Source organism: Corythoichthys intestinalis, chromosome 16 (genome assembly GCF_030265065.1).
Source record: "Corythoichthys intestinalis isolate RoL2023-P3 chromosome 16, ASM3026506v1, whole genome shotgun sequence".
Taxonomy (NCBI): domain Eukaryota; kingdom Metazoa; phylum Chordata; class Actinopteri; order Syngnathiformes; family Syngnathidae; genus Corythoichthys; species Corythoichthys intestinalis.
Window position 1 is genome coordinate 35,898,850 of NC_080410.1, and position 13,323 is coordinate 35,912,172.

At 39.8% G+C, this 13,323-nt stretch overlaps 1 protein-coding gene across 4 annotated transcripts in view; it reads left to right on the plus strand.

Moving 5' to 3' along the window:
- Positions 1 to 13,323, plus strand: part of srebf1 (sterol regulatory element binding transcription factor 1) — a 92,334-nt gene that overhangs the window by 20,632 nt on the left and 58,379 nt on the right. For 3 of the 4 annotated variants that reach the window (XM_057861522.1, XM_057861521.1, XM_057861524.1), the window contains exons 15-18: positions 1,329 to 1,461; positions 1,536 to 1,701; positions 6,223 to 6,435; positions 6,822 to 6,933. In XM_057861522.1, coding sequence (XP_057717505.1) covers positions 1,329 to 1,461; positions 1,536 to 1,701; positions 6,223 to 6,435; positions 6,822 to 6,933 — 624 coding nt within the window. Of the gene's footprint in view, positions 1 to 1,328; positions 1,462 to 1,535; positions 1,702 to 6,222; positions 6,436 to 6,821; positions 6,934 to 9,775; positions 10,699 to 13,323 lie in introns of those variants that run through there. The other variant, XM_057861523.1, reaches the window with a different exon arrangement.

A 13,323-nucleotide genomic window follows, 5' to 3' on the forward strand; every position in this document is an offset into this window, starting at 1 on the left:
TGGCCTAGCCAGTCTCCAGATCTCAAAATCTGTGGAGGGAGTTGAAAGTCCGTGTTGCCCAACGACAGCCCCAAAACATCACTGCTCTAGAGGAGATCTGCATGGAGGAATGGGCCAAAATACCAGCAACAGTGTGTGAAAAGCTTGTGAAGAGTTACAGAAAACGTTTGGCCTCCGTTATTGCCAACAAAGGGTACATAACAAAATATTGACATGAATTTTTGGCATTAACCAAATACTTATTTTCCACCATGATTTGCAAATAAATTCTTTAAAAATCAAACAATGGGATTTTCTGGTATTTTTTCTACATTCTGTCTCTTATGGTTGAGGTTTACCCATGTTGACAATTACAGGCCTCTAATATTTTCAAGTGGGAGAACTTGCACAATTAGTGGTTGACTAAATACTTATTTGCCACACTGTATTTCATTCTGTCCTGTTTGGTCCTCCATACAATTCCCATTTAATTAATGACACATTTAAGTATTTAAAGCAGTGTTTTTTAACTGAGGTTCAATGAGTAATCGTCAGGGTTTTGGTGAAGGTTAAAGAGCCCTGTTTTGTGCGCTGACTAAATCTAGGTAAAGTGGTGTTTTAGACTAGGTTTTGGACTGGTTTGCCCTCAATACACATGCTTTATTCCATTTCTTTCCATTGCTAACCCTCTACATAATCAGTGGAGAAATCTGTTCTGTTCTGCTCAGTGGAAGGATAACAGATGGTAAATGGTGTTATACTTTTATAGCGCTTTTCCACCTTTTCATCTACAGACAATGTGAACTGTGTAGATAATTTAAAAAAAAAAACACCAAAAATTGGCTTCATTTTACGCCATGAAAATAGTATGTGTTGCAATGATGCGACACTAAAATGAGAATGTAGACATGATAACAAAAAAGGAACAGTGAAATGAAATGAGTTTCATTTTCCAACGTGACAATTAACAGCAAAAGGCAAAATTTGAACAGGAATTCACTTAGATGTTAGCTTCCTCGGTTTTGAATTAGTAAAAAAGGGCTTTACTATGAAATTCAAAGAAACTTGTCTGGTTCGGTACCTTAAGCAAGGTTAAGAAGCACTGATTTATCTTTCATTCTGTCCAGTTCGGTCCTCCGTACAAACAGCCAATTTAGCTCATTGTCTGCCATTTGGGGCAATGGACTCCAGTCTGTTTTGACTGGACATCCAAATGGATCGGACATCTATTGGCGTCAATGACACCGAAACTTTTTTGCCAACTTTCCGATATGCGCTTTGGCGCCTTCTTGTAGCATCTTCTTTCAGCTACAACCTTGCTATAATATGTCTGTTTTTCCCTCTTCCAGGCTGCGACCCCCACTCCAAATGGTGGTCCTCAGTTGCCGTGGTGATCATCAACTGGCTCCAAGGAGACGACACGGCCGCCGAGAGGCTGTATCCGACCGTCGAGCACCTGCCACGCACTCTCCAGAACGTGGAGTGAGTCGACTCTTCACACACCCATAGCGTACCTCACATTGCTGTTGTCACACTGATACGCGTTTCGCTTTCAGGAGTCTCCTTCCCAAAGCCTGTCTTAACACCTTCCGTGCTGTCCGTGCTCTACTGTCCAAACCTGAAAACTGCCAGTTGAGTCTGAGCCACAGCGACAAGGCCAGCGCCCTGCTCCGAGACAGCCTCAACTTGGGCCCGCACTCCCACAGCTCTAGTTTAGACAAGGTACACACACTGGCTCTCCCGTTCTTTACAAGCGTGGAAATTTGTTCCCCATAAAAGTCGCCGCTTATCACTCCTGAGAGGGCACTCTCCGCGCGTGCGACAGCGCCTGTCTTGAAAATATAAAACATGCTCAAGCATGCACGCAAATTCTCGCTGACAGATGTGCTCGCACACGGTTGCGCGTTAAGTTGTAAACACAGGGAAATTGCCTGCACAAACGCATCATTACTCATGCGTAACACACAACGTCCCTTATCGTGGAGTCACACACTTAAAGCGCACCGAATACGGCTTTCTATGCATTATTATGGCCTGAGCTGTGGTGCATTGTAGTTGCATTGCATGTGTGAACGCTAAGTGCAATGTTCCTGCAGTGCAACACAGAGCCGAGCCGACAAACAGCAAAACAACCCGGCATTTTGACAGCAACAAGAACGTTGTACAGTCCTCTCCAAAAATGTTGGCGCGACAAGGCCAATTTCTTTGTTTTTCGGCTATTTTGAATTATTGTTTCGAGACATTTCCCCCCAAAAATGGCTAAAATTGTCTGCTTTGATCGGTAAATCTTTGATTTCTGTCATCCTCAATAAAAACAGATTGATTATCTTTGTAATAAAAAAAAAGATATTTTCAAACATCTGCTTTTGCTTTTGAAAATAATGTTCTGAATAAAATTTTTTAGCCCAGACTAATATACAGGGTTCCCGCGGGGTCTTAAAAAGTCTTAAAAACACTGAATTTATGAATTGGGAAATAATATCATATAAGGTATTGAAAATGTATTGATTTTTCATACATGGGTCTTAAAGTTTATGATATGCATTATAGGGGTGCAACGGTTCAGTTAGCCCACGGTTCGGTTTGAACCTCGGTTTTGGGATCACTGTTTCGGTTGGGTTTCGGTTTGCTTTTTGCATTTTTTTTTTTTTTTTTTAAACTGCCTTTATTTTGCTTTTAAGAAAATGAAATAAACTCTTAAAATGTAAAAATGTTCGACTGTTAAAATGCCTCTTAGCTCTTTGGCTAGTTTAGTGACTGACTACTGAAATACACACACACAGTAGTTAAAAAAAAGTTACTGGGCAAAGTAACTGGTGTTACCTTTTCCCCCCCCCCCCCCCATTTTTTTCATTTAAAAAAAACAAAACAAAAAACATAGTAACCTTTGCTATGTTTGGAGGTCATTTAATGTTCTGAATCAACCGTTAAAGTTGATAAAATTGCTCCCGTTTTTGCATTAGTTCCCTTCTGTCTACTTTTGACATGTGAAAATTTTAAAACTGTTTCATGATTTAAAGATAAGACTCAAGTCAAGATTTTGCCGATTTAGGAGTATTTTAGATAAAAAGTTACGAAGGTTCACTACAACAGAGCCTTTCTGAGAAGTTTACTGCTCTAAAATGGCGGCTGTTAACTAACGCTACCGAGTCTGTCATTTCGCATGTAGTTCTATATGCATGAGATATCTAGGCGTAGGTTGTAGGCTGTCGGCTACAGTCAGGAAATATTGGAGCCACCTAGCCTAGCATCGCGTTTGCTACAACACCACAACAAACACTCTTCCCTCTCCGTGCCTCTGACTTTTCTCGCGTCATTCAACCAACGTATTAACGAACGGAGGAAAAAAAAACGTAATACGAAAAATGTACAGAATTTGAACGTAACGTACGGTGTACACATTATAAAAATCAGTGCTCACTTGTAAAAATTACGCCTAGACCGTACAACTTGACAGGTATGAATTATAGTGGACCGTCACAGTTAGGTAGTAGCACTCTGTATTATGGGACGTCCAACTATCAGTGGTCACGGCGAAACTATGTGCTTTAGCGAAGTCATCTTCGATGGCTTTGCGTGCCATTTCATAAATGTCGGGGAATACATTGTTGGAGAAATATGTCCGCGAGGGAACAATGTAACGCGGGTCAAGCGTTGCAAATAAATTAACGAAGCCCCCCGTGTGTTTTCACTGGTGTCATCTCCGGGGTTGTCCTGCTCTGAGAAAGTGATATCTGTGGGTGATGCCGGCTGAAGTGCCGGAGTCATGTTATAAAAGTGTTGCCTATAGCATAAGGGAACAAGCGCATTGTTTTGTTTTTTTTTTCCAATATTTTCTCTCCCTCCTATTTTCTCTCCCACCGCATTGTAGTCCACGGGGAAACCGAAATGTTGCCACACCGCAGATTTGAAAGAAGCCAGTGCTTCCTCAAAATTCGGTCTCTTCACTCCTCCGCTCGCCATAGCTTTTTGTTTTCTTTCTTGTTTCACTTTCACTTCGGTCGTAAGTGAGAGAGGGCGTTACTCGGCTTCTAATACACAGGTGCTTGTCAGCGATCGGACCTGCGGCGGGGCGGGAATTTCTCCACAGCTGTGCTTCACGTCGCACACAGAGCTCGACCAATTCATTCCCCAAGCGTTCGGAATAAATTAATTGCAAAACCGAAAAGGCGCGGTTCATAAAGGCGTATTGAACCGTACAGGGCGAACCGTACGGTTCGGCTTTGAACCGCAAGCCGTTGCACTCCTAATGCATTATATGATTTATGATATTTATAATTCTGTGTGTCATTTCCTCTCAAAAGTGTCATTTGTCATCTTGATTAAATAACGAAGCCTCAATAAATTAACAGGGCGAAAGAGCCAATCATTGAAAGTGCAACGCAGCCACGGGTCAAAATCGTCGATGTCGATTGCAAGCACTGATGGATTATGTAGTTCTTTTGACTTGCTAACCCAAGTCAAAACGGCGTTGGTCACTGAAAGATGACTACAAATATGGCTACTTCTTCAATTTGGTGTGCTGTGTGACCAGCTGAAAAAGATAACTGTTATTATACAGATTGATGTCACTCACGCTCCCGTTGACTTTCATTCACGTCCCGTCCTGCGGGATCCCCGCGTGAATCTATTGTCACGGCGCGAGTCCCGACAAAATGTCATGCTCTACACTACACAGACGCAATTTTTTTTTTTTTTTACACCGAGCCAAACATTTCATTAGGAGTGGGAACCTCTTGTTACCTCACGGTACGATACGATTTGCGATACAAAGCTCACGATAACGATGATCTGACGATATGGCGATACAACGATTAACGATACATTGGTCAGGAAATCATTCTAGGATATTCTACAAACAACTAATAAACAGGAAAAACAAGCTTCTGCTGTGAATTGGAATGGATTTGTCACTAGTAGACATTGAACGTCTATGTCCGTCAGTGGCAGCCAATGCCAGGCAATGATGTAATTTTTGGCCATTTAAGGTCATTTGCCTGTTGATTTTCAGTTACGTCCTGTTGATTTTGGGGTATTTCATGGGTCACTTCCTGTTTATTTTGAGTTACAGAACAGGAAGTGACCTGGGAATCACCCAAATAAATAGGGAGCGATTCAAACTCAACAGGAAATGACCTGTAAATGAACAGCAAGTGACCTGTAAATGCCCCGAAAATCAGACAGAATGAGGTTTTGAATTAGTGCTGCAACTATTAATCGATTAAATCGAGTATTCAGTTAGAGAAAAAAGATTCAAATTTTGCTGTTTCGAGTATTCGTTTAATTAAAGTGGTGTTGTAATGGTTTGTTTTGAAAGTGTTTGCATTTATTTTTATTGATTTGGGTGGATACACAGCCCTCTAGTCTACCTCATTTTACATGGCTGAATCCATCTGCTCTCTGTTTGGACCAACATAAGCGTTTGTTTGAGCTAATGTTTTTTAATGCATTCCTAATTTAGTTTAAAGGTATATTTAGCCATTTTTTGTGGGAATATGTGTCTGAGCCATTTCTTCAAAGCATTGTACAAAAAGTGTTAGCATTTTACAGCATTTAAGCTAGCAGACTTTTGCTATGTAAGTTAGCCAATTGTTCTTTTGTTGTGCATAGATCTTCTTTTTTTTTTTATATACAGTGTGAGGCTCAGCTCAGGTATTTTAATTTTTTATGTTCCTTATCCAATTACTCGATTATTCGAACTAAATAGTTCATCGATTAATCGACTACTAAAATAATCGATAGCTGCAGCCGTATTTCGAACAAACGAACGTTCCCAGTCTAAATGGATTAGGCGTCGAGCACCGTCAATGCCAGCCTTAGAGTTACCTGAGACACTATTATGGTGGAAGATTTTGGTAACAACTTGTTGGTTCCTTTTTTTTAAGACATTGACACCTTTTTAAAATGATTCTTGCAGGAGCATATCGATAACCTTTTGGGATACAAAGTATCACGATATATCACCATTTCGATACTTTGTCACACCTCTAGTTAAACGTGTTGTTTGATGTGATGAACTATTACGGTATACTCAAAATAGTAATCAGTAATTATTCACTATCAAAATAATTGTTTGTTGGCAGCCTGAGTATTGAAATGTGACTGATGAAAGTATGACCAGTACGTTTATAACTGTAATATAACACTTCCCTGGGTTCATTGTCAGAATGAGGTAGTTACACTGTCATAACACTGTAATTACACTGTTATAAACGTATTAATCCAAGTATATTTCATCCACAGGTTGTCCAGTTGCTGCTGTGTGACCTCCTACTAGTGATGAGGACCAACGTGTGGCGTCTGCAGCAACAGGGCGCAGCCGTACAGGGTCCGGCGTGTCCGGGAACAGGCCCCGCGGGCATCCACCAGGCCTCACCACCTGAGCTCCAAGGCTTTCAGCAAGACCTCAGCTCCTTACGCAAACTGGCACAGAGTTTCAGGCCGGCCATGCGAAGGGTATGCGATATATAAGTTTCATGCTATAGAGCCCACCTTAATTAACTTCCCTTTTCACAACGCCTCAGGAATGCTATATGCTACGTTGGACAACGCACTCAGTGAATACACCGCTAGACTTGATAACTCATAGTATTGTTGGATAATGGAACACTAGCGTTAGTCATTAGCGTTTCTGAACGCACCTAAAATAGTACTCAGCAAATGGGATGAATGTTTGCAAAAAGGAAGCTTGAAGCTCGTAATGTAAAACAATTAGCTGCTTCGTTAATAAAGTTGCAGGGTTCATAGGGAAAGAAAAAGCTTGAAGTCCCCAAAAATTACTGTTATTTTAGTTTAAACTGGTAAACCTAGTGCTACTAAAACATATTCTCATCTTTCTCTAGTTGTTCCTCCACGAAGCCACGGCGAGGCTAATGGCGGGGGCTAGTCCCACTCGCACGCATCAGCTTCTGGACCGCTCGCTGCGACGAAGAGCTACACCCGGAACAAAGACAGGTGTGTGTGCCTTAAACCGTTTGCTGCCATTGACGATGACATCCATCGCTGCTAGCTTCTCTTAGTCCTAATAAACTGGACGTCCCTCGGCGTCAATAACACTGAAATGTAATCATTCACAGCCTGTAAATGACTTAAAAGGTAAATTAACAACAGTTGTTGTTTTTGGCAGCCCTCTTGGATGAAAATACTTGTTAGTTGTAGTCATATTTTTGTCTTCAAAATCTTTTGTCTCCGTCTAGTTTTAGTCAACAAAATCTCATACAAATTTCGTCTTGTTTAATTCCACAGTTACTCAAAATGTTTTTGTCTTTAAATTCAAAACTCAAAGTTTTGGTCCAAAAATTTCGCAATTTTCCAACAATTTCAACGAGGACATATTGTTGCGTCGACAAGGACAATGCCAATTTGTAATGATATTACACACTCAGCAGGAAAAGCAGGACATTATTTTCAATCAAACTTACCTAGAAGCCATGAACTATATGTAGTAAGAAAAAAAAATAAGTTGTTGGAGTGTTTAACATCCTCTAGTCCAGGGGTAGCCAACTCCGGTCCTCGAGGGCCCCTATCCAGCTTGTTTTCCATGTCTCCCTCCTTTAAAACACCTGAATCAAATGATCAGCTCACCAGTAAGATCTGCAGGAGCCTGATAATGATCCTGATTATTTGAGTCAGGTGTGTTGGAGGAGGGAGACATGGAAAACAAGCTGGATAGGGGCCCTCGAGGACCAACGTTGGCAACCCCTGCTCTAGTCCAATTATCAATTATTTTCTGTTAACCCCCCACCCCCAACTCTCTGCGGCCACTGTAAATGTATAATTTGCCTTTGAAATTATTATTATAAGTACACCTCTGCTTAACATTGTGTCGTTTTCATTATTAAAGAATAAAAAGTGATCGATCAAGCTGTAAAATACACTCGATATATTTTTTGACCATTTGATACTGAGAAATAAAATCAATAAATAATAATGATTCAAATTGATTAGCAGCAATACTCATAAGGACAATATGCCAAACAATTTGACCGGAAAAAACACAACAAAAAAATAAATTTAATAGAACAAAAATGACAGTGTCATTGGACAGAGTTATTATTTTTGCTGCCGGCAGTATCAGCTCATTTGCTACTATATGTGGGCTTTTTTTGCACTGAGCAACTTGGTATGCCAACTTATACGATGCTAACAGTGCTCGCTGGTTTACTGATGTAACACTGACAAAGCGGCACGTTTTTGTTGAAAACAATCAAGCAGCTTATCAATGTGATTGGGGTCTAATTTCTTGAAGTGACGTCTTAATTGATTTGGCTTTCTGCTGTCTGCCGCAAACATTTTTAAACAAAGTAAACAGACTAGTCCATCCTTGTCTCCCACTGTATTACAAGTCAAAGCCAAATGCTACATACAGTTCGTTATATTTCCTCGTCTTAGCTCTTCATATCTCCAGTGCTCTTTGCTGTGTGCTCTTGCTTTGGTTCAAAAATACTGAGCACCCTCTGAAAATGAGAGCGCCACTGCCACCCACTGAGTGGATGTGCAATTACTAGGGGTGTCAAACAATTAAAATTTTTAATCGAGTTAATTACAGCTCAAAAATTAATTAATCGTAATAAATCGCAATTAATTGCAATTCAAGCCATCTATAAAATATGCCATATTTTTCTGTAAATTATTGTTGGAATGGAAAGATAAGACTGAGATGGATATATACATTCAACATACGGTACATAAGTACTGTATTTCTTTATTATAAGAATAAATCAACAAGATGGCATTACCATTATTAACATTCTGTTAAAGCGATCCATGGATAGAAAGACTTGTAGTTCTTAAAAGATAAATAAAAATAATAAGTATATAAATATATAAATAAATAAAATATATAAATATTTATAAAAATTTGTAGAAAATAAAAGATAATAACTAGTACAAGTTATAGAAATTTTATATTAAAACCCATCTTCATGTTTTTGTTTTAATAAAATGTGTAAAATTTTAAATCAAAAAATAAACTAGTAGACCGCCATTGTTGATGTCAATAATTACTTACACAATGCTCATGGTTTCTGAAGCCTATAAAATCAGTCGCACCCAAGTGCCAGCAGAGGGCGGCAAAACTCCGAAAAACACAACAGGTGCACCTTTCACTTTGCAGTCCTTTTTGCTGTCCTTTCTGTTCGAGCGGGACATTTGTGCGTTAATTGCGTCAAATATTTTAACGGGATTAATTTTAAAAATGAATTACCGCTCCTTAACGCGATAATTTTGACACCCCTAGCAATTACACTTTAATCTAGTACAGCAAAGAATTATGTTTCCCTAGGTCACATGCGCCACCCTTGGCATCACTCTGGGGCCACACCCCAGTATTTGAGAAGTACATAAAAGCCAAGTGGCTCTGATTTAGACTGGTCAGTGCTTTAACGCTCGCCATTCTGAAGCTAATGCTAATACTAACACGAATGCTACGCTAACGCTAGGATTACATTTAGCGTCTGATGATCACTCAGCAACGACCTTTGAAGGCTAAATCAACATTGGATATTCTCTCTTGCCAAGATAAGAAAACAAATCTTAACGTGTTTCCAAACAAGCAAGATGGAGTGTAGCCTAGCTTGAGACACCTGAACTCTGGTGAGGAGGGAGAGGCGCAGCACATCTCACATGAGTGACACGAGCCAAAAACTTCTATGATGCAAGCTGACGTACTCCACGTAATATATGAAAATGTCACGCATTGTGAATATATGACAGAAACGACGACTTTTCGTCTCGTAGTAGTCTTGTCGTGAAAAAATTGTTCGTCGACGAAAACAACACTGTTTGTGTGCCACAGAAGAGTGCGAGACGCGACCAGGCCAGCGTGAGCAGGCGGAAGCGGTGATGCTAGCATGCCGTTACCTACCACCGTCCTTCCTGTCAGCCCCTGGCCAGCGGGTGGGCATGCTGGCGGATGCCGCCCGCACTTTGGAGAAGTTGGGCGACAAGCGCACCCTCCACGACTGCCAGCAAATGATCATCAAGCTAGGCAGCGGCACTACCGTCGCCAACAGCTAGAGGAACAACGTAAAAAAAGATGGTGCAGGGTTTTGTGTGAAAACAGACTTGTATTTCCCCTCTCACGCACTTGATGAGGTCACCGCATTTAATTTGGATTATGAACAAAATCTAGGAAGCATTTCCTCTCTTGTCCTAGTGTGAGTCCAGCAGCGCCAGGGTCTGACCTCAGAGAGGCGCCATTTCATCTTCATTTTGGACATTGTAGTTTGAATGACGAGTGCGAGTGCCAGTGAGTTGCCTCTTTTGATTTCCGGGAGGAAAACGACCACATTTGGTCAAAGTGCACTAGGCCCGCCGGGCTGTTTTCAGTGAGACGAGCGACGCCGCGGTTTTTCAGAGCTTCTCTTCATCGTGTTTATTTTTCGAGGTGTACATATGATAATATTAATAACGTATTTATATTCCACGTGACTTTGATTGAGCACTATTTTCGCACACGTGGAACAGTGAATACTGTGTTGCCATGGTGAAGGCACGTCGCGGAGATATCAAGGTGACATTTTGCCCAAATCGGTTGACCTTTTGCAGCGTCGCGCGCAAAACGTGTCGTGCCGACCGTGCAAAGTAGAACACTTGGCACCACGCAGCTAAATAAAGAACTGGGTTTTCTTCCAAAGAGGACTTGTGATAGTGTCGCCAATTTGACAAGCGGAATATTTGTCTTTCAGTGTTTTCAGGACAGTAGTTGAATTTAAAACTGTAAAGAAAAATACAAAACAAGTTTGCTATTATGTGTTTGTTGCAGGAAATGGTAGTATGTTTGCATCATTAAACGTAAAGGACATCGTTTGTGGGTCTTTACAAATTTTCATCTGTCATTCATGTCAATATTAAAACACTTTTTAGAAAAAAAAAATGTTCTGATGTTTTTTGCGCTGAAGTCCAACAACTTGGAGGTCAGAACCAAAGCAGGAGTCCAGAATTGACATGATCAACAGTCTTATAAGCAGTACCCTGCCTAGTTTGAATGCATTACACTATTAGTTTTTTGAGTTCACTTATTTCATTAAATATTTACTGTTTCATGCTGCATTAAAAATATGTTTAATATATAACCTACTACATTTGTACATAAACACAAGTTTTTCCAAATTTGACGATAATTAAGTCAAGTGAGAGATATTTTATTAAAGGCAAAATACATAAACATTTACTTCTGTTTTTATTGTATCATTTAGTGCTGCAACGATTCTAATCTTTTATTCGATAAGAATAAAAGATTCGAATTAAATTTTGCTGCTTCAGGTACTCGTTTAATTAAAGTGGCGTTGTAATGGTTTGTTTTGAAAGTGTTTGCATTTAGTTTTATTGATTTGGGTGGATACACTGCCCTGTAGTCTGACTCATTTTACATGGCTGAATCCAGCTGCTCTCTGTTAAGACCAACATAAGGTAAGTTTTTGTTTGAGCTAATGTTTTTTAATGCATTCATAATTTAGTTTATAGGTCTACTTAGCCGTTTTTGTGGGAATATGTGTCTGAACCATTTAAGAGCATTGTAAAAAACAAAAAAAAAAACAAAAAAAAAAACTAGCATTTAAGCTAGCGGACCTTTGCTATACAAGTTAGCAATTGTTCTTTAGTTGTACATAGATCATTTATTTATTTTGTACAGTTTGAGGCTCAGCTCAAACAGTATTTTTATTCTTTTGTTCCTTATCCGATAACTCAATAATTGGAACTAACTAGTTCATCAACTAATCGACTACTAAAATATTTGAAAGCTGCAGCCCTAGTATAGTTAGACAAAATTGTCATTTTATCAAAATGAAAATGTTCATATTAAGTTTTTTTTTTCAAATTGTTTTCACACAAAAAGATTCTAAATGATCACATTTTATTAAAATGTACATATTAGCAAAACTTATTTTAAGTACATGTAAATTTGTCAAATTAAAAACTTGAACATTTTATTTCCAAATGCATTTAAACAAAAAAAAAAACTTTACTAAAAAATATTTTGTGTCTAAAGATGTAGAAAACGAGTTCTAAATACAATTATTTATATATATATATATATATATTTTTTTTTTTTTAATTTTTTTTTTTATAATTAACAGGCACTGGCGGCACGGTGGCTGAGTGGTTAGCACGTCTGCCTCACAGTTCTGAGATCAAGGGTTCAATCCCGGGCTTCGGCCTTCCTGTGTGGAGTTTGCATGTTCTCCCGTGCCTGCGTGGGTTTCCTCCGGGAACTCCAGTTTCCTCCCACATCCCAAAAAAACATGCATGGTAGGCTGATTGAACACTCTAAATTGTCCATAGGTGTGAGTGTGTGCGTGAATGGTTGTGTGTCTCCTTGTGCCCTGCGATTGGCTGGCAACCAATTCAGGGTGTCCCCTGCCTACTGCCTGAAGTTAGCTGGGATAGGCTCCAGCACCTCCGCGACCCTCGTGAGGAATAAGCGGCATGGAAAATGAATGAATGAATGATTTACAGGCACTTCACTGACTTTAAAGCTCCATCTCAACATTTTTGAAGACTTGCTCATTTTCTACTTATATCTCTCTCAGTCCAAGTTATGATGCAGGAATGTGAGTATGTTCACCTTTTCTGGGTTAATATACCACTACTACTATTAATTAGTTGAATATTAACGGAGACGTAGCGCGCGTGTATGACTCGTATCATTATTTACACATTACACACACACACACCCTCTCTCAACACAGAAATTCACCAGAAAGAAAAAATACCACAGGCTGTATAATGAAAATGTTATTTTAAACAGATGTTTACAATGGTGGAAGACTTTCCAAATGTCCGCTTATGGTAAGGATAGTGAGGAAACCACTAACTAGCCATGTTAATAGCCTTGTTAACAAGCTTACGCTATAGTTTTTTTTTCACCATTGCTAGACACCCAAAACACGCTGGAGTGAACTATCATAGCTGGTGGGAAACGTTAATGACAGCGTTTACATACCTTAAATTTTGTGTAAAGTGACGAATGAGGTCACGTAAATGTGAAATCATGTTGGAGGTGTTGCCTGCACGTCAGATGTCCTTCCTCATCTTAGCTGCGGCCGTTGTTCTTCTCTTCGGTAGCCGAAATACTAATACCTAATACTAATGCCATACTAGCGACTTCTTTTTGAGGGTGGGAGAAAGCGCAGGTGTAGTTTTGACAGCGACAGCAGTGTCCTGACACACAGGACAAAGCAACAACCGGAGGGGGAAGGGTGAGCGCTGCCTCTCCAAGCCATTTCTTGCTGCATTTTTTGGGACATAAAAAATCGCTAATAGCGTACTACGATATGATGGAAAATTTTAGTGGTTTTGAAACCGTTTTTATACCACGGTAAATCTTGAAACCAGTAACCA